Raw genomic sequence first — 22,684 nt, forward strand, 5'->3', positions numbered from 1 at the left:
TCAACGACAGCTTATGTAAAATTTTACAAAATAAAAAGGAATTACCATTTCCAAGTGCCAAACATCCAACCTGTAAAATGCTCGGTTATCCACTCATGCTCGTTAAGACAATAATCAATATTTTAGTAAGAAAAAACAGTAAACAAAATTAAGGATCACAACGCAAATAAAACCAAAAACACTTAAATCATATTTAAAGCCAAAGAAATAAAATAAGTTTCCATTTTTGCATCATAGAACCAAGCACAAAGTCTTACATAAAACGCAGTTATTATTCACCAAAAAAAAAATCGTAGCAGCATAAGCACCCAACTTTATTCAAAACACCATCAAACTCCTCCTTGGGCGGCAGATGACCCCCAGAGACGGGCCTGTGCTTCAGTCCGGTGCCGTGAATTTGTTAGGCAACACCAAAAAAGCAAAGTTTAATTTGTACCTTTTTCCTGACGCAATCTAAAAATGAAAGCTAGAAAGGGAAGAGAAACTAACCATACATATTAAGTATTCGAATCAAGTGGTAAAGTAGAGTCGGTCTCCATAGAGATGGCATTAATATGATTTGGAGCAACAGTGGCAGAGGTAGCAAGATAATTTGGAGAGACATTGACGACAAAGGAAGGGAGATGATCTTCAGGGACAGTGGACGCAGAGGTTGTAGCACGATGATTTGGAGCTACAGTGTCACGGTTTCTTCGTTTGATGTAATCAAAAAAGAGCTAGGACAGAAAAAGAGAAAGGACACCGCCAAGCTGGAACAATACCATAATTTTGGCGTCACCCTCCATGTTAATTTTTCTAGAGAAACCCAACGAAAATCTTGATGATGAAGAATTCTTAGGAAATGCCATTGCTTTTCGGTGCTTATTAGGTTAAGAATAGATATATATGTGAATTCACTAAACTCTGTGCAACTTGGAAACTGAGAAAACTTGAGACGATGGCTTCTATTCTTTTTATCGTAAACTGAGAAGTTTTTATAGGCAAAATTGTGCCATGTTGAAGCACCGGAAAAAAATGAAAAATGGACTAAATCTGTTGAGGATTGAGCTATGATTACAGTAGAAGTTTGGTTTGCTGTTTTTTTTTTTTTTTCTATTTTCAATTTAGTTAGTCCATCAAAAAACCCTAACATCCTTGATCCTTGGCATATTATATGCACCCAGTACGAAAAGAAAAAGAAACCCTTCTTCTTTTTTTTTTTTCTTTTCTAGTCATTATTAAATGGGACCTTGGTAGCCATATCCTTGTTTTTCCACCTAGACAATGTCATTATCACCCAAAGATGACAATGTCATTATCAGCAACTTGTCATCTTTATTAAAATATCCAATGTACATAAAAAAAAGTATGTGATTTAATAAAAAAAGTATGTGATTTACTTTTTAAGTCATATTTAGTAAATATTGTCAATATTGTAAAATATTGTAAATAGCTAACTGAAAGGAATGTGAATGCTGGATCAGACACCACAGTCCATATTCAACTTTTTTCAATATTTTGCAAGTGGCCCACGATGATATGCTTTTTAGTATATCAACCGTTGATATGCTTTTTAGTATACACCACAGTCCATATATCAACGGTTGATATGCTTTTTAGTATATCAATGTACCATATACAAGTTTTTAATTTAGTATAGAAAGTCAATATTTTGCAAGTTTGCATGAATACACTTTTGCTTGACATGCTCGAGTTCTTCCAAACGATGGGTCACCCACAATGCTGTGACTTCTCCTGATATATACAAAAGATTCTGAACCGCTTTTATCACCCCCATCTAATCAGATCATACCGAGAGCTTTGATTCAGACAAAAAGCTCAAACTATCGAGGAATAAGTAACTGTTTGCTCATTTATATAATCAGTTATGTAGAAACATCCAACTGAAGGAATATCCAGGATAACATATAATGCACACCACTCTTAAAACTTAAACTGCAACTGTATGGACCAGATGAAGACTATGGGTTCGTTTTTTCTTCTAAAAAGGGAAAATGAACTACAATCACGATTTTACGTTTTGTTTTAAAGATAAAAGACCCAGGACATAACCATTGGCATGTATACAACAGAGCACAAGTAGCAGCTTTAGAAGTAATAGTGATGAAGCTGGTGTTGATGGCAGCAAAGAAAATCAATGCAGGCCCGAGAATGGCTCCTTTAGGGTTGAAGGAAAAAAGGAGGAAAAAAAAAGTCATAAATCTTGTAAAAACAGCAGAAGGCTTTCAAAACAATCATATGTAGTCGAATTATGTACAAGAAACCAAATCAGACACATTCCTTTCAGTTAGTGGAGTGCATTGTGGGCCACTGCAACAATTAGAGAGAGGAAAAAGAAAATATAAAGCTAATATGAAGAAGAAACAAGTAATAAACCATTTCAAAAACTAAACCTATCACCATGTTCTAAAATTTCTTTTATAAACTTTGGGACTCACATTTTTATATGTAACCAAATAAATTGTTTAGAAAATAAATAAAAATCTGTTTTTTAAGATATATGTATGTAAGGAGTTATTTTTTAAAAAATATTATTAATTAGTTTAAATATTTTGTGGCTGGTGGTTTGATATGTGAAGGATGCTTTGGTGGTGGCCCATTCATTCAGTTAGCAGCGTACATTGTGGCACTGCAAATAGTTTCTTACATTCATAGTTTTATAGGCAAAATTGTGCTAAATGTCTCCACCGAAAGAATAAAAAGGGCTAAATGGTTCCATCAAAAAAGTTAGCTTTATATTTTCTTTCTCCTCTCTCATTGTATGTTAGAGTTCCGCTTAAGTCTGTCAGAGATCCACTGCAACAATGACTAAATTTTCTTGTTACAAGATGACTTGTCCCTCATGGAACAATGAGAGTGGAAAAGGAATAATTTGTTTGGTGGATGGTGGTGAACTGATATATACTGGAAGGAACAGTAGGAAGCAGAGTCACATAGTAGGAATTTTTATTTCGTGTTTTCGACGGTAGTCTTTTTGAAAAATTAATTTTTTTTAAAAAAAGAGACATATAAAAATATATCAAAATTTATAACTTTTATCAAATACAATTATTAGATTGGACCAAGAAATAATACATGCACCACGTTAAAAAATATATCAAACTTGGATACTAAATAATATATTAAGCTTAAAAAACACTCACTTAATAATGATGTAACAAAAAAATTAATATTATAATAGATACAAATTTAACAGAAATTTTTATAGTATTAAAAATCTGCATAAACATTTTAATCATAATAAAATATTTGAACAACTAATGATATAATAAGAAATAATAAGATTTCATATAATAAAATAACTCTTTATATACACTCATCATAAAAAAAATTTTGTGTTTATTTTCTAAACATTCTTTATATAGATACGTCAACATGAAGGGTGCCATTGCCACTTCAAATATGAAAATATATTATGATTAAAATAAAAAGTTTATACTAACACGAAAGATGTATATGAAACAGACCGTTTCACCTAAGCATCAATTTCATCAAAACAGTCTGTTTCACCTCTCAATTCCAATCAAGCTTTTTTCTCAACGTTCACCATGGTAAGGCCGCCCTTAAACACTAGTTCTGATGTCTAGTTGGAAAAAAGTGAGTCCTGTTGGAATCAACACCGACCACATCATCTTTGATTTTGAAGGGAACTCTAACATCTTAGTTGAAGGGCATAAATTAAAAGTTATTTCTTAAAAAAAGGGAAACGCAAAAAAAACTCATCCAACTCATTATTTTTTCCTTGATGTAAGTTAAAAACGCACTTACATGAAAGCGTTTTATTAGAAAGCATTCACGTGGGCGCGCTTTTGCCCCTGTGTTCTCATGCCACTTAGGGTTTTTTTTTAAAATTTAATTATTTAGGGTCAGGGTTAGGTTTAAAGTTTGAGTTAGGTTTTATCAAATTAGAGTTTAGGATTTTTTATTTTTAAAGTGTCTAATTTAAGATTTTCATTATTTTTTAGGGTTTAGGGGTTTGAAAAAATAATTTGTACAAGATAAATTCTGAAAAAAATAATTTTGAGAGGATAAGTTCAGAAGAAATAATTTTGACGAGATAAATAAAATTTCGTAGAGGAAAAACACTCTAAATAGAATAGACATTCAGTAAAATTATTGAGTTTTAAAAGAATATATCTTGAATCATCATTTGATTAAACATCATTAATGGTTAACAAACTTGTTTATTGTCTGGTCAAATGAAGTTGAATTGGGTGTATGATAAGAAGTAAAGACAAAATATAAATATCCAAAAGATCTAATTTAAATCTTTGTTTTTGAAAGTACAAACCATTTAATCTAGAACTACATTATAAACTGTATATTTTCTAAGTCGAGTCCAATATTAAACTTCTACCAGCAAAAAGCATCCACCGCCAATGCTTTCTCCTAACGTGCCATTCATTTGTTCCCGAGATAATACGATATAAAAATGTTAATAACCATAAAAATCATCATTTCCCTTCCATTTAAACTTTGAAGGTGCATATGAATCATTTAAAAGCAAGATGATCATCATTTGACCACTATTCACAAGACACAAGTTTGCTAACCATTAATAATGTGAACATCATTTGACCACTCTTGACAAGAAACAGTAACAACAATTAATGATATATACTTTTGTGAAATATCAACGGTTGACATGCTTTTTAGTATATCAATCTACCATATATCAACGGTTAGTGTTAAAAACTTTAGGACTTTGAACTTGGCTAATATGTTTAGGAGTTTGCATTTATCAAAAAGTGTTTTCAGGTAATTATCAAAAAGTTTGCCAAGCAAAAGTTTGCGGTGGCCGACAATGAGAGAGGACTTTTTATTTACACTATGCTTTGTGTAACTTCATTGTAACAGTAACCAAACTACTACTAAGCTCAGAAGCCAAAACTCCATTTATGACAATGGAATTTTTCTATAAATCTACCTTGTTAATCCATCTTTGCTTAACATACTTCTTCTTAGCCTAATAATATCTGAAAAACAATGGAATTTTCTGACAATTCTTCATTATCAACATTTTCGTTGTGTTTCTCCGGGGACATTAACATGAAGGGTGATGCAAAAGTCATGGCACTGATCCAGCTTACCAGCATCTCTGCTATTTTTCTGTTCAAGCTCCTGTTTGTTTGCATCAAACGACGAAGACGTGCCACTACCGCTTCAAATCGTCTTGCTAGCATCTCTGGGGAAGCCGAGGTTGATGTAGAAGTTCCCTAGGTATCATGGTAAAACGTTCATTTCTGTTCCCTTTCTAGCTTTTGTATAAAGCATATAATCTTGGAATTTTTATTTTTATAAAACAAACGAATTTCTCAAACATGTTTAGCATTGTTTTTTTTTTTTTTTACTTTGATGAGATATGGGACAATGGAGCAGCCTGCTGGAGGCAATAGTCGTTGCTGTTTAATCAAATATATTTTAAGATGGTTAAATCATGACCACTATATTTATAATAATTTATTCAGTTTTTTCAATACTGTATTTATCTGCGGATTTCTCGCCGTCGGCCGGGTGGTACGGTAGCTCCGGTCAGAAGAGTTTGATGGTGTTTGGAATAAAGTTGTGTGCTTATGCTGGCTGCTTCTATATTGATTTTTTATTTTTATTTTTTTTTTGCTTTTGATGAATTGTAACTGGGTTTTATGTAAGAGTTTCAGCTACGTTGTATGGTGCAAAAATGGATTGATTGATTTTTTTTATTGCTTTCATATTATATAATTTTTATTTTATTATTAATTTTATTATTATTTTAGAGACATTTACTGGGTAGGTTTTAACTATTTTAATATTATTTAAATATAAATTATTTTAATTTATTTTTAATTTATTAGAAAAATATTTTTTTAAACTAATTTATTTATTTTTATATTTTTAAAAAATTTAATTTTTCCTTTTTATCTTTTTCCTCCCTTTATTTTCCTTTCCCCTCGTATTTTTCACCAAATGATAATTGCTTTTTTTTTTGGAGTGGGTTAATCTAATTGACTGGATGCTGTTGGCCTACAACTTTTAATAGACCAACAAAATGAGAAAAACTAGAAGCAAATGTCAATGCAAGTTTTTATTGTGTACATACAGGTTTTCATGGTCCTTTTCCCAATCTGGAATTCTTACTTCACCTCTAAAACCAGACTTTTGTAGTAAAAAATAGTCTAAACCATCTTTGGCTTTAACTAGGTAGGTAGGTTGGGGTATCTCATTTTCTTTTTATTTTAATTTTATATTGTGAAAATTAGAATTCAAACTTAAAAATCAAGTATAAATAGACCTATCCATAGATTAGCTTACTTGCTTAAGTTGAAAGGTCTGTTCGAAATTAGAAGGGTTTAAGAAAAAATAATTGACTTGAAAAAAAGGTTTAAATAAAAAAATTTAAAATCGTTTAAAATATATGGGTTTAAATCTTTAACCCCAATCCTACCTATTTTTAATTTAGAACATCTTAAAAAAATCTATATTAAGTATATAATACTACTTCAATATAAATATTAAAATAATACTAAAATACTATATAAAAAAATTTCAATAAATAATTATTAAATATTAAAATAAAATAAATATTTTTAAAAAATTTTAAAAAATAATGTATAGATGTAAAATTATTTTAGAAATATGGATGAATATTAAATAAAATTTAGGTTGAAAGGGTGGAAGTGTAGTATGGTACAATGTTATTTAAAACTAATTTTTATTTATGTTCTTTATAGGACACTTTTGTTAATATTTCTTGGAAAAGAGGAAAACGATCCCAATCAATCATTATTATTTGTTTGGGGGGGGGGGGCAAATAATGAATGTACAGTAGTTGTACACAGAAAGTATTAAATTCCTTTTCGAAAATCATTTTCGAAATGGATGTATACAGAAGGAATTAAATCTAAATCATTTTCAACGTACATCCATTTGACCCAAATTGCTTTAAAATTTAACCTTTAATTGTTACAAAAACGAAAACAAATTATTATATTATTTTATATAATATATTATAGTTTTATATTTGTTAGCCTCTAAAATTATTTTACAAAAAAAACTTTAAAATTAACTTACATATAAATATAATTTATTTAACAATTTATATTATTATATCATATTTAATTAAATTTAAGCTTAAATATGTAAAAAAATCTTAAACTTAAAAAAAAAAGTAATTAAGCTTCTGTTTTCTTTTTGCATTCAATTGGCTATTTGAACTTTTAAAATGTATCAAAAATAGCCTCAAATTTTTTCAAAAAAAGGCAATTAAGCTTCTGATTTTCTTTTCACTTAAGTGGATACTTGAACTATCAAAATGTATCAAAAAGACCCTTTGATCAATAACTTTAATAGTTGGCTGTTAAAGTTAATTGCCTCTAATTTTTTCAGTTAAAGTCACAACGTGTCACAATCACGACATGATATGTGAAAAAAACGATAAAAAAATAAATTAAATAAAACTAAATAAAAATTATTAAATTTTAATAAAAAATATTTAAAATGTCAGGGCGGGGATGACCTTCGATTTTGAGGCCATTTAAAAGATTCAGTTTTTTAATTTAAATTTTAAAATAATGAATTACTATATGAAAAAAATGACAAGCTAAAATGTAAATTCATAATTTTTTTACCAAATATATACTCATATGAATGTAAAATAATTATTAATAAATTACTCCCGCTAATTGTAAAATAAATTACTAATGATAAAATATTATAGAAGTAATTAATATATTATATTTAAATTGTATTCTAATCCTTCTTTGAAGAATAAAGAAAATGATTTTTATACAAATAAGTAAAATGTGTTTTAATTACAGATTTTCAACTCCCACCCGATTAGTTTCTACACATTAATTAAAAAAGCAAAACTAGATTAAGCTGTTGCTACCGAGAAGTTGCTATGAATTTCCGACAGACGTTAGATTTGTCTTTGTCCAAAGAGACTTTCTGCACATAACCATAATAACTTCTCCGAATAGATTTTTTGTCTCGTTGTTGGGGTCCACAGACTTTGACTATTTATTTCAACAAAAAGAAAGGAATCGGCAGAGCAAGTGTAATGCTGGAATAAATTGATCCAACTTCTTATCGTTCAGAAAATACTAAATTATTTGTAGAAGGAAGCACAAAATATTTTGATATAATATATTATAGTTTTAAAATTAATATATAATGTAGAAGCCCAGTTTTATCCTATCTAAATAAATAAAACAAAAAAAATTAAGTTAAAAAAATAAAAATTTCAATAAAAAAAACAGTCCATTTATAAAAAAAAAACCCTCAATACCCAATTACCTAAAGGCAAACCCAAATCCCTTAAACCAAAAATAGAAAACTCTAATTCCTCTAAGTCTCCAGTCACCGCTGTTTCTATGCCTTCATCATGTTAGCATGAACGCCACCCGAGGTCTGCCACCATTTCACCAAAATAGCAGGGGAGTGCCTCTCCCCACCATTGACTTCACCGACACCTACAAAATGAAAACACAAGGACATGAACACAAACATGCAAAGAACAGTAGAAAAACAACATTTTAAGTGTAACATATTCGACTATAAAAGCCATGGCAACCATGTATTTATTTCTTACAGAGACAAGCAATCAAAATAGATTAAAAAAATTGAATACAAATGTGATTCTTTTTTCAATTTATTTTTTTTTGAAACAAATAAAGTAAAATAGAAAATGAGATATTTTTTTACCTGTGTCGATTGTCAATGAGACACACCTTCGGCTTGAGAAGCCTTGGAGTCCCTCTAGGGCTCCGTTGAGGGCCTCATCAGAGGGGAGAGAAACCGAAAGGTCTCTTGACTTTTGGTCTATTTTTGTTAATTTTTTAACAATTTTAACCCCAAAATAGGATTCTTAAAAAGAAAAGGGATTAAAAGGGAGGGTTTTGAAATTTTTTGACTATCGAAGATGGTGGTCGCTGTCTCCGAGGACCGGTGGCAATAGCGGAGCTACAGCATCCCCATGGCTGGCCTAAAAAAAACATTTAGAGAAAAAAAAAGAAGAAAGGGGATTTTTTTAAAAAAAACAAAGGAAAAATATTTTTTTTTCAAAATTTTAAACTTAAATAGGATGTAGGAACGGCGTCGTTTTGGCTTGATTCCATAAACCCCAAAACGGCATCGTTTTGGGCATTATCTGCCAAAACCAACCCGCCTTAGAGTCCGCGTGCTTTTTAAAGGGGGTCTAATTGCTGCTTTGGCCCTTCCGTTTTTTGCTACTTTTCAATTTCGTTCTACTGCTCTTTTTTTTTTGCTCTTTTTGTTTTGTTTTTTGTGTAATTTAGTCCCTCAACCACTGTGGACTCGTTTAAGGGATGACATGTGTCCCAGGGCTTGGAAAAGTTACCCATTTGGTCTCTGTCCTTTTTCCGCATTTTATTTTAGTCCTTCATTTTGTTTTATTATTTTAATTTAATTTAAATTTTAATTCAGTCCTTTATTTATTTAATTTCAGACTTTCATAAATTTTTTTATTTACTTATTTATTTATTATTGCCTTATCTTTTATTTTAAAATTTATATTGTTTATATTTGTTCATTTTTTTGCCCATATTGTTATTATTATTAGTGTTATTTTTATTTTTATTGTTCAAGTTAATATTATGATAACCAAGTCATGATTATCATTATTATAAATAGATGCATTTTTATTTTCGTTATATTTGTTTATTATAATTCACAAGCATAAATTTTTTATTTTCTTATCCTATTTATTTATTTATTTATTTATCATTCTGACATTATTATTTCATCCTTTTTACCCTCCACCATTTTACCTTATTTTGTTAATCACTATGCTATCATATTAAAATCTATTTATCCGTTTTTACACCATACTTAAATAAATTAAATATATATTATTTAAAACTTACCTTTGTTCTATCTAACGAATAGAAAATACTTAAAATTGAGGTAATGTTCATAATTTTTGGCATTCGAGTGTGCTCCTAACTTATGGAGTATGGCATCTTCTTAAAACCAAAATAATTGAATATCTTATTTAAAATAACAAAAAAAAAGATTTAGGTAACGATTAAATGACGATTATTTTGGTTTTTAAGAATTAGAGGAATTGTGTCCTAACTCACGGGACGTGATCTTTCTTCTTGATTAATTCAGAATAAGGCCTTTTCTATTTAATTTAATTTAGTTAAATAATATCTTAATACAAAGAGGGATCGTGTTTTAAATTCTCTTTAAAATTTCAATTCTCAACACTAAGACATCAAGTAATTAATTAGGTATCAATTTTGGGCGTCTCGAGAGTGTTAATCCTTCCTCGTGCGTAATTGACTTTCAAACCCATTTTCTGGATTTTGTAGACTGAAAAATATTGTTTTAGTGAACCAAACATTTTATTAAACTGATCAAATTACGAGGTGATCCGATTATACCTCATAAAAATGATTGGTGGCGACTCTATTTTCATTTGTTTTAAAATAAAAAGTCGATCTCAGCAAAGGTTTCAACATATAGTTTAATATATTATATTTTAATATTATTTGATATAATTTGGTATAATTAAAAAAAATTTAATTAATATATTTATCTTAAAATTTTTTAACCTTTAGAATTATTTTTTCAAAAAAAACCCTTTAAAATAAACCTACATAATTTTTAATATAATTTATTTAGCAATTTATATTATCACATAAATATTTAATTAATTTTATCTATGTTAATTTAAAATATATTAAATAAAATTTAATATATCAAGTTATACTAAAAATATATTAACGTTTTATTATTTAAATTTAGCATAAGTTAAAAGATGAAATCAATATTAGCAATTAAATTTTATTAAATTGGCATTAATACTCGAATTAGATAATGAAAAATTAATATCATTACTTTTCGGTACCAAAATTTATAATTGTTACTATATACAAGTACTAAATTGGACCAATAAATAACACATGCACCAGATTAGAAAGTGTCAAACTCGGATACTAAATAATATATTAAGCTAAAAAAAATACTCACTTAACAATAATGTAACAAAATATTAATATTGTAATGGAAATGAATTTAGCAAAGAATTCTAACGTATTAAAACTTCACATTAATATTTTAATCATAATAAAATATTTAAACTCACTAATAATACTATAAAAAATAATAAAATTTCATATAATAAAATAATTCTTTATATCACACATCATAAAAAAGTTTTCTTATTTATTTTCTAATGTTTTAATAAATGCTTTTAAGATGCTAAGCATAAAACCCAAATTTAAGAAAAAATTAAAGGTTTCCCCTACCCCTTGTTTGTATTTCTTGTAGTATAAGAATTTAAGTGTATAATCACAAATAATACACCCTTATTATTCTGAAGAGAAAGAATATCTGTACAACGACAATAACAGTGACCCCATGGTACCATGACAGAAGATTACAATAATAGTGAGATGGGAACAGTGAAATTAGATTACAGAGAAACAAAGCAAGTTCAAACAGGCTCCAAAATTATATTCATAAACAGACATTTGCTTTACCAAACACATTAAGTTGACATGGTAAACGTTGCTCAATCATTGTAATTTTATTATACAAAAGATATCAACATAGAGAGAGGAAGGGAAAAAAAAGGAGGCAATGGCTCAAGAATTTATACCGTCGAAATACGAAGATTGCATAGCTTTGATGAACTTACTTATGCTTACTGCATCACCATGCATAATCACTCTTCCATCTTCCATGTATACTGCACCATCAGCATACTTGAGTTCTTCCAAACGATGGGTTACCCACAATGCTGTGACTTCTCCTGATATGTCCAAAAGATTCTGAACCGTTTTGATCACCTCCATCTAATCAGATCATACCAAGAGCTTTGATTCAGACAAAAAGTTCGAACTATCGAGGAATAAGTAACTGTTTGCTCATTTATATAATCAGTAATGTAGAAACATCCAATTGAAGGAATATCCAGGATCACATACAATACACACCACTCTTAAAACTTAAACTGCAATTGTACGGACCAGATGAAGACTTTGGGTTCCTTTAGGTGTTTGCTCATTTATATAATCAGTAACGCAGGCCCGAGAATGGCTCCTTTAGGGATTGGGGGAAAAAGGTGGAAAAAAGTCATAATTCTTGTAAAAACAGCAGGGAGCTCTCAAACCAATCATATCTTGTCGTATTACGTACAAGAAACCAAATCAGACACATTCCTTTCAGTTAGCAGAGACATTCTGGGCCACTGTGACGATGAGAGAGGAAAAAGAAAATATAAAGCTAACATGAAAAGAAACAAGGAGTATACCATTTCAAAAACTAAATCCATCACCATGTTCTAAAAATTCTTCTATAAACGTAAACAAACTTTAAGAAAGGCACTCTAGGGTATCCACAATTTTCTTCCTCAATTCTCAAGTTCTACTTTTATATAGACACTCAATACCTTTAAGGTACATGTCAGATCCACATAAAAAGTAGAATTGGGAGGAGGGGGGGTTGATCATTCATCATTTCTTAAGCTTTAGTTTTCTGCAAAAGAACCGTAACAGATGGTGCAGATGTACCATGTTTTCAAGGTTACTTGATACCCTTATCCTATGCCTAGGATAAGAGAACATAGGCACCTTCAACTGGCTGTCGCACAACACACGTGGGGTGGAGGTGAGGGTAGTTTAATTTCCTTCACACGCTCATACTTTTATACCCTACCTCCACACCTATCCTAGAAGTTACTTCAACATATTGAATCATACATGTTGTCTTTTCTGTGCACTACCTTGCCTACATAAAACTACCTTTGTTAGTTTACTAGCATCCACGCCTTCGTTGTTCACATAAAAAAAAAACATCCTTGTTGGGTTGTGTTTAATTGTTACAAAAACGAAAACTTGGAAATTAATTAATTAAATTAAATTTTAACTTAATTTTGCTTAGTCTAGTTTTGCCTTGTTGGACAAGAGAGTAACAGATTGCAATCACCACGAGCCCTAGCAACTCCATTGTTTTTGTAAACTTTTACATAATAAAAACAAAATCTACTCTTTCTCTCTCCATCTTAGGGTTTGCAAATCTCTCCATTCGGTGGTGGTATACTTAGGGCGGGTCCCATTGACAAAGAATAAACGAAATGAGAAAAGCAAAAGGAAATAGAATACTCGTAAACCTAAAAGCAAAAGAATGAGAAAAGCAAATAAAAGGAAATGGAATATTCATAAACCTAAAAGCCAAGATCTGCCCTTTTCACATATTTTCCTATAAAACTTTCTTCATAGTTTACCAGTAAATATCAAAGCCTTCATTGCAGAGTTCTGCTCCTTAGTATTTAGTGACTTTCACATATTTCTTCTTAACCTGATAAGCACCGAAAAGTAATGGCATTTTTTAAGAATTCTTCATCATCAAGATTTTCGTTGGTTTTCTCCAGCAACATTAACATGGAGAGTGACACCAAAATCATGGCATTGATCCAGCTTGCCGGCTTCTCTCTTCTTTTTCTCTTCAAGCTCGTGCTTGATTACATCAAACGAAGAAACCTTGCCACTGTGGCTCCAAATCATCTTGCTACTACCCTTGCTGCCACTGTCGCTCCAACTAATCTTGATACTATCTCTGTGGTGGCCGAAGTTAATCTAGACCAGATGACTTGATATGTATGGTTTGCTTCTCTTCGCTTTCTAGCTTTTTTATGAAGCATATAATATTGGAGTTTTCTTTTTCAGATTGGAAGAGAAAAGGGTTTATTTGCATGTTAGGCCTATCCTATTTTAAAATTAAATTTAAATAGCTCTTAAAAGATATAAGAGTAACAAAAATAAATTCTTCTCATTTTTTTATTTTTTTTAAAATAAAAAAATTTAAAATATATATAATTTTTATTTAAATTACCCAAATATATCCCTTAAAAAGTGACTGAATAAAAATTGAAGAATTTTAATATTGTTACAATTTTATAATTAATTTAAATTTAAATTTAAATTTAATTCTTAAATTTTAAATTATTTAGTGATAATATTTTTAAAAAAATATAATTAAATTTTAGCACTAAAAGTATTTATAAATACCTAGAATCTACAGCCATTTCAACTCACATATAACTTTGGCATTTAATAAATTCTTCTTTTTTCCTTACCTGCGTCAGTGCTACATTCTTCGTTTCCAATTTTTTTCTTTTACTTTCAACCTTTTGGTTTAATTTCCTTTTAAGGCCCTTCCCCTTTCCATCACTCACAATTCCTCAAATCTATTTTCAAAGCATAATTTTTTTCTATGATTAACTAAACGCTTTTTAGCTTTAGCCTAAAAATTACTCAATTAAAACAATCATAAGATACGAGCTCGCTCAAAAAACCTCTTAACGTAGTACTTTCTATTTCTTTGGTATATAAGATAGTACAAATTCGTCCTTCAAAGTTGATTCAGCTTTGATTTAAAAAGTGCACGTTGAGTTGGAATTGTTTGGTGTACAATTGGAAAGACGAATAGACCCTTTGTGTTTGATATTTTGCGACAAAATCTTAAATTACGAACACGTGTATTGCAGTTAAAATTTTGGCAAAGAGTCAATTTGCCTATGTGGCAGAGTTTTTACTTAATTACCTTCTTTATTAAGATAATAATCAATAATTTAATAAAAATAAAAAAGAGTAAACAAAATGAAGGAGCACAACGCAAATAAAACCAAAAACAACCAAATGATATTTAAAGCCAAAGAAACAATCCATTTATTGCATCATATTAATTTAAATAGAGATGCCGGTAAGCTGGATCGATCAATGCCATGATTTTTGTGTCTCCCTCCATGTTAATGTCCCCGGGGAAACCCAACGAAAATCTTGATGATGAAGATTTCTCAGAAAATCTCATTATTTTTTAGAGCTTATTAGGTTAAGAAGAAATATGTGAAGCACACAAAACACCAAGGATGTTTTTTTATGTGAACAACGAAGGCGTGGATGCTAGTAAACTAACAAAGGTAGTTTTACATAGGCAAGGTAGTGCACGGTTTCGTCGTTTGATGCAATCAAAAACGAGCTTGAACAGAAAAAGACAGAGATGCCGGCAAGCTGGATCAATGCCATTATTTTGATGTCATCCTCCATGTTAATGTCCCCGGAGTAACCCTACGAAAATCTTGATGATGATGAATTCATAGAAAGTTCCATTGCTTTATAGACCTTATTAGGTTAAGAAGAAATTAGGTTAAGAAGAAATAATATGTGAAAGCGTACGAAATAATAAGGATCCTTTGTTTTACATAAGCAACGAAGGCTTTGATGCTAGTAAAGGTCTGTGGAACGTGGAAGACAGGAAAAGAGTTAATTCCATTTGAAAATCAGTGTGGCCAATTGGTTTTTATGCTTAGGATCTTAAAAGCATTTATTAAAATATTAGAAATTAAATAAAAAAAAACTGTTTTATGATGTGTGTATATAAACACTTATTTTATTATATGAAATTTTATTATTTTTTATAATATTATTAGTGAGTTTAAATATTTTATTATGATTGAAATATTAATGTCAAATTTTAACAGCGTTAATATTTTCTGGTAAATTCATTTCCATTACAATTTCATTTTTTTGTTACATTATTTGTTAGCTGAGTATTTTTTTGGCTAAATATATTATTTAGTATCCAAGTTTTACACTTTTTCTAAATGTGATGTGTGTATTATTTGTTGGTCCAATTTAGTATTTGTATTTAACAACAATTATAAATTTTGATATCCAAAAATAACGATTATCTAATTCAAGTATTAGTGCTAATTTAATAAAATTTAATTGTTAATATTGATTTCATCTTTAATTTATGCCAAATTTAAATAATAAATCATTTTAATATATTTTTAGTATAATTTGAAATATTAAATTTGCTTTAATATATTTTAAATTAACATACATAAAATTAATTAAATATTATATGATAATATAAATTGCTAAATAAATCATATTAAAAAACATGTAGGTTAATTATTAACAATTATTAACATAAATATATTAATTAAAACTATAATATGTCATATCAAAATATTTGGTGCTTCCTTCTACAACTCGCCTACACTTGCTCCACCGATTCCTTAATTTCTTTTTGCTGTAATAAATGGTTAAAGTCTGTGGACCCCATCTAAGAGACAAAGAATCTATTCGGATAAGTTCTTTGACTGTGGACCCCATCTAAGAGACAAAAAATCTATTCGGTTAAGTTCATTATGATTATGTGCAAAAGTCTCTTTGGAGAAAGACAAAACTAACGTCTGTCGGAAATCCGAAGCAACTTTCTTGGCAGCAGCATAGGTTGCCTTTTAATTCTCCATATCACGCATAGCATATTGCATTTACTTCTCCATTAATTTCACGAATAGCATTTACGGTTGGCTGTTTAAAATTTGTGACTAAAACACATGTATAAAAATCATTTTATTTCTTCTGAAAAAACAAGGATTAAGATATATCACAATCACTTCTATAATATTTTTATCATTAATAATTCATTTTATAATTAATTTATTAATAATTATATTATATTTATATGAGTATATATTTGGTAAAAGAATTATTAATTTACATTTAATTTTTCATTTTTATATAGCAGTTTATTATTTTAAATCTTAAATAAAAAATTCAATCTTTTAAATGGCTTCAAAATCGAAGGTCATTCTCACCCGGCACTGATAATGAACATAACCCAATAAATTTCATGCGCTATTGGAACGTTCCAGTTTATAATTTTTGGTTATTTTAATTTTATTTATTTAATTATACTGTTTTTAAACATTTTAAAGTAATCATTTTAAATTGCATTTACTTATTTTTATTTAATTTTATTTATTTAATTACATGATCTCTGAACATTTATTTGTAAAAGCTTGTAGGAAATCGAACATCACTTTTTTTTTATATTCCATTTCAATTATTAAATGATATTTTATAAAAAATTTATAATTAACTCATTAAATTTTTTAAATTAAAAGTTTGATGTAATATTATTAAATAATTGAGATGAGATAAGGGATGTTAGAGCCGTCATTCTCCGTGTTGTATGACTATCGAAGATTTCAAGGTCTCAAAGTGTTGAGAGTGGATGCTTAATTTGTTATAAGTCTTTTTCTAATATGTTGTTATGGAGAGATAATTATTGTAATTTTACTATAAAATTTCATGAATTTCCATTAAATGACTAAAGTATAACATATGCATGCATTATTGGTTTTATACATATTTTATTTTATATTTGTATGATTTTTTGTGTTTTAATCTGTTAATTCTTGAATTAGTTTTTGCCAAATTAGTGATTTTATGTTTTAATCTTGTCAGGAATGTAATAAGGATGCTGTGAGTAAAAAATAAGCAAAAAATAATTAATTTGCAGCATAATCATTAAAGTGGGACAGAATAAAAAACTTGGAAATAGCCAAAGATTTATGAGATTTCTTTTAATCTTGTAAAAGCTAAAATTAGAAGAAATTCTAATTTTTTTATTTAATTTTATTGTTTGCAGTGATTAGTTAGAACAAATTTAGTAAAATATTTGTATATAAATAGACATTTGCAGTAGTTTGAAAAGACATTTGATTTCACTTGGAATTAAAAAAATAATTATTTTGTTTCCCTTCCAAATTCATGTGTCAGTAGCTTACTGCTATCCCATTTCCATTTACTTATTTTTGCAAAATTTGTTTAATTGCTTTCCAAAACTCTTTCCTTCTCAACTTCCACTATTTTTATTCTAATCCACTCCATAGCCAACGGAAGCATGATTAAATTTATTGTAGCGACGTAAAAATTTTAGCTTAGCTTGGTTGCTAATTATGGCGATTTATTGAAAAAAAGTTTGAAATTTGACGTTTGATTTTTGAAATAAACAGGGAGTCACCACCGATCCTTTTTCCTAGGTGTGATCGGACACCTATTAGATCTCTTATTAAAACAAATAAAAGGCTGAGTTTAGGTCTCCATTAAAATCCAGAGAAAATTTAGGGTTCGGTAGTCGGTTACGCGCGAGGAAGGTATTAGCACCCTCGCGACGCCCAAAATTGGTATCTTATAAACAAGTGTTGTCTTAATTTTCAAAATTGCAAGTTCAAAGTAACATTGAATCGTGACCGAGTAAAACACAAGAAATTTCAAGTTTCGTTTTCTTTTGAGAAGGATATACCGTTTTAACACGAGTCGATTGATATTCACCCAACATAGCGATGAAATCGATGACATAGTGTTTAAATCGGTACGTTGCCTTGCTTATTGAAATAAAAACACGAATAAATATGTTCGAAACAATGTAAAGCAAATTAATAAATAAAAATAAGCAAAAAGACAGATCTAGAAGCATATTGAAGCAAATATAAGTGTGACAATAATATTACAAACAATGAAGATACATGTAATACTAGAATAAAACATGAAATAGAAGTAATGAATGTATACACATGATATTAAGAGTATGTATGTAAACTATATATAATGTTTGGAGTGTATACCTAAGATAGTAAAAATATAACTAGTAACAATAAAATATTTACATAATATATACATATATATATAAAAAAACAATATTTAAAAAGGTATATATATACGTATGATAAAACAAATGTATTAATATTAATAATAAATATAATAGGGGTAAAAATAAATATATATACATAATATATACGTAATATAGTACTAAGAATATATATATACAATATAGTATTTAAAAATATATACATAATATTTACATATATATAAAATAAATATTGAAAAATGTATGCACATAAGAAATTTATACACCAATATATAATAATATAAAAAAAAGAAACAAATAATACAAAATATTAGAATGAAATGATGAAAACTACTATATATACATATACATGTATGTCATAATAGTATTAATAACAATAATAAGGATTATATAAAAATACATACCTGAGATAGCATGAGAAATGTACACATAAATTAGCATATGAAACTAACTAATAGAGTATAGACATATACATATATATAATAAAAAATGTATGTACCCAATAAAATAAGAAAATGATACATTTATGATAAGTACATGAAAACATCTATACATATATGTAAACTATAACAATAATATTAAAAGTAAGTAATAATAGTGAAAATAATAAGAATAATATGGTATTAAGAGTATAAGAATATAATATTGAGAGTATATGTACATATAATAATACACACTAATATTAATACTAATAATAAGGATAATATAGAAAATATATATATATGAAATAGTACAAAAATGTATAACTAATGGTATTGAAATATATACATAATAATAGTATTACAAAGTGTACACATGGCATTAAAAATATATACATAATATGGCGATGAAAAATACATACGTAATATAGTATTAAAATATTTACATAACATTTACATATTAGAGATAATAATGTTAAAAGTACCTATTAATAGTATTATACAAATATAATAATAAATAATAATAATAATAATAACAATAATAGCAATAATAATAAAGATACAAGAGAAACTATGACATAATAATAAGGTAAGGAAAGTAAAATATAATATAATAAATATAATAAATATAATAGTAAATATAATAATGTTAAAAAAATATCATACATAAAGAGTATATATATACATATATAATAAAATATACACTAATATTTATAAATGATAATCAAATAATATTTAAAATGAAACAAAATAACGAAAATAATACGAAAATAAACTAACATCTAAAAAAGGACTAAATTTTGAACAAAAACAAAGTTCTGGGGCAATTTTAAAGAGAAATAAAGAAAAAGGATCAAAATGTCATACGCGCATAACCTAGGAGGACTAAAATAGAAAATATTCCTTCCCATTAAAACACAACATATCAGTGGGGACTAAATTGAAAAGCGCAACAACTTCCTGGGGCAAATTTTAAAATAATAAAAAAACTTGATTGCAAAGGCTTGAAAAAATGGAGGGGCTAAAAGTGCAATTAGCCCTTCCAGTGAAAAACAAGCGGATCCTTGGAACGGGTCGGGTCAACAAACGGGTTAGGCCAAAACGACGTTGTTTTGGGGCTTAAGTGTAGCCCCCAAAACGACGTCGTTTTGGAGGACTATAAATAGGCCCATTTTCAGAAAAAAAAAATCATTTGAGGGGAGAAAAGGAAAAAAAAAGAAAGGAGAGGAAGAGAGAGGAGGGAGAGGGGAAAGGAGAGTGGGGGCTGCCGGCCAAGGGCCGGTCACTGGTCCGATCGCCGGACCGTCGCCTGCACGGTGGCTGGAAAAGGTAATTTTTTTTTTACGTTTTATAATATTATTCCTTTATTTATTTTTATGTCTTTACAGATACAGAAGAACTAATTTCGAAAATAAAATGAAAAAAATAAAAAATAGAAAATTCACCTTAGGTTTTAGTTTGATTTGATGCTATTCTACTGCTCTGATGTTTGGAATTATTCTTGTATTTGCTCTGCTAGTATTTAAAACAAAGAAAAATCCTTTGTATTGATAGAAAAATTCCCCCCCATTTGTTTTGATTTCTTCTCGGCTTTATAGCCGATTACAACAGTAGAAAAATATTGTTTTTCTTTGTCATTCTCTATTTGTCTGCTTCTGTCTTGGTGCTTGCTTCACTTTGCAGGTGTCAGATGACCCTCAGAGGCGTGGTGGCGTGCGTGGTGGCTCCGCATGCGAGGGGCATGGTGGCCGACATGGTGGCATGGAGAGCTGGGGCGCTAGGGTATGGGGCTGATGGCTGGTGTCAAAACAAGTGGAAGCCGAAAATGGGGCTAGGGTTTCGGTTGTAAATGGGCTAGTTTAGATGGGCTTGGGTAGGTTTAGCTGATGGGTTGTTGGAGATGGGTTGAGGTTTAAGTGGGTTAATGGTTTTTTGTAAAAATGTAAATGGGTCATGGGTCATGGAGTTTAATGTAGATGGGCCAAAATTGGCCTATAACATTTATATTTCACTAAATTCCAACTTAGCTTTAGGTTAGTATTCTTTTCAATCGTGAATCGTGAGATACGTATCCGTATAAAAATCCTTTCAATCGGTATTCATTATTTTTCCTAAGTATCGAGATTGACAAATTCATCCCTTAAAGTTAACTCGATTTCAAATCAAAAAGTGCGTTAGCTTGAAGTCATGTTTGCGAACAGTTGGGGAAACAAGCTAACCGTGATATATTTGGATCTCTGAGAACAAATCAAGAGAGAAGTGATCAGGTTTAAACATCTCGCGCGATTGAGGTCGTTAATCTAAGTGTATCTCAGTTAGATAATCAGTAACGGTTGGTTTACAGGACGTACCGCAACTATCTATGAGAGGAAGAATTGACGACTAAGACGTTCTTAACTGCTATAATCAGCTTATTGTTTGAAGGAGAAAATTAACTTTTGAGGATCGATTCAAAAACCGGAATCCACCGAGTGTAGGAGTAAGGCTTATTATCTCTATTTACAAAATTCGAATTTATTTCCCAATTTTATTTATTTTTGATTTATTTAATTCTTTATTTATACTATCTCAATTATTTAATTTCTAAAAATTTTAAAACTCCCTTGATTTATTTAATATATTTTTTAGCAGGTTCGTTTGGAGTCGTGCACACAACTATTGTCACGATTATCGACTCGACTGAAATTTTGTTCATAAGAAAAACACGGAAGTTGATCATAATATTTAATCCCTGTAGACTCGACCTTACTATTCTTTACTACTGTTTAGAGTTATTTTATTACAAAAATTATTTTTGGTGGTTTCGATGCCTATCAATGATTAATTATAAAATTCATTTTGAGTTACTAAATTCAAGTAATCAATTTTTCTAAATTTACAATATTCTAAATTCATAATAGAATATTTAATCAAAAACTTAATAGTTTCTTAAATTGATTTTTTTAATTCCATTGATTGAAGATTATTTTTATTTAATAAAACATGATAATAGATTTTTTTCATAGTTAAATTTAATATTTTATTGAAATAATATTTTCTTTAAGAACATTTTTATTTAATAAATGATTATTGGTTTTTCTACAAACTTAGTCACGTGACTCTCAAAATTTTACAAATAAAAAAGGTGGTCCCAAGTACGTGAAAGTAGGGGTGAGTATTCGATCGAGTCGAGTCGAATCGAATAAAAAATTTTCGAGTTAGTCGAGTTGACAAATCCTATTTTAGCAACCGAACTCATTTTGAAATTTTTTCGAATCGAATCAAATCGAGTCAAAAAATTTCGAGTCAAATCGAGTCGAGTTAATGAATCCTATTATTTATACTTAATGTTGCATTTAGATGGACTGATTATTTAACTAGTAGACGAAGTACAAGATTATTTAACTACATGAACAATATAATGATTTAATCTTTTAACTTAATGAGTAAAAATTTATCAAAACGATGTAGTTTTACCTTTTAACTTAATTATTTTGAATTTTAACTTTTAATAAAGTAAACATTTATCAAAATTATGTAGTTTTATCTTTTCTTATTCGGATTTTCGGATAACTCGAATTGTGTAATTCATATTCGAGTTAAACCGAAAAACTTATTTTTTTATTTGAGTTGATCCGAATAACTTGATTAACTCAAATAATTTGAACTATTTAATTCAAAATTTGAATTTTTTATCGAATTTTTCGAATTGAATCGGATTTTACGCACCCCTACGTGAAAGTATACAAAGAAAAAGGAATTGCTAGAGACTCCCTTGCCTACATAAACGAACTTCGGAGGTTGGGTGTTTCAGTATTTTCATCTTTATTTTG

General features: G+C 28.9%; 1 protein-coding gene across 2 annotated transcripts in view; it reads right to left on the reverse strand.

Moving 5' to 3' along the window:
* Positions 1–1,703: 1,703 nt before the first annotated feature.
* Positions 1,704–22,684, reverse strand: part of LOC107960918 (ABC transporter I family member 10) — a 54,568-nt gene continuing 33,587 nt past the window's right edge. The window contains exon 3 of one of the 2 annotated variants that reach the window (XR_005927553.1): positions 1,704–1,777. Coding sequence is in view for 1 of the 2 variants with exons in the window: in XM_041114411.1 (XP_040970345.1) it covers positions 11,592–11,801 (210 nt within the window). In the remaining variant the exon portion in view is untranslated. Of the gene's footprint in view, positions 1,778–11,591; positions 11,802–22,684 lie in introns of those variants that run through there. The other variant, XM_041114411.1, reaches the window with a different exon arrangement.

Source organism: Gossypium hirsutum, chromosome A05 (assembly GCF_007990345.1).
Source record: "Gossypium hirsutum isolate 1008001.06 chromosome A05, Gossypium_hirsutum_v2.1, whole genome shotgun sequence".
Lineage (NCBI taxonomy): Eukaryota > Viridiplantae > Streptophyta > Magnoliopsida > Malvales > Malvaceae > Gossypium > Gossypium hirsutum.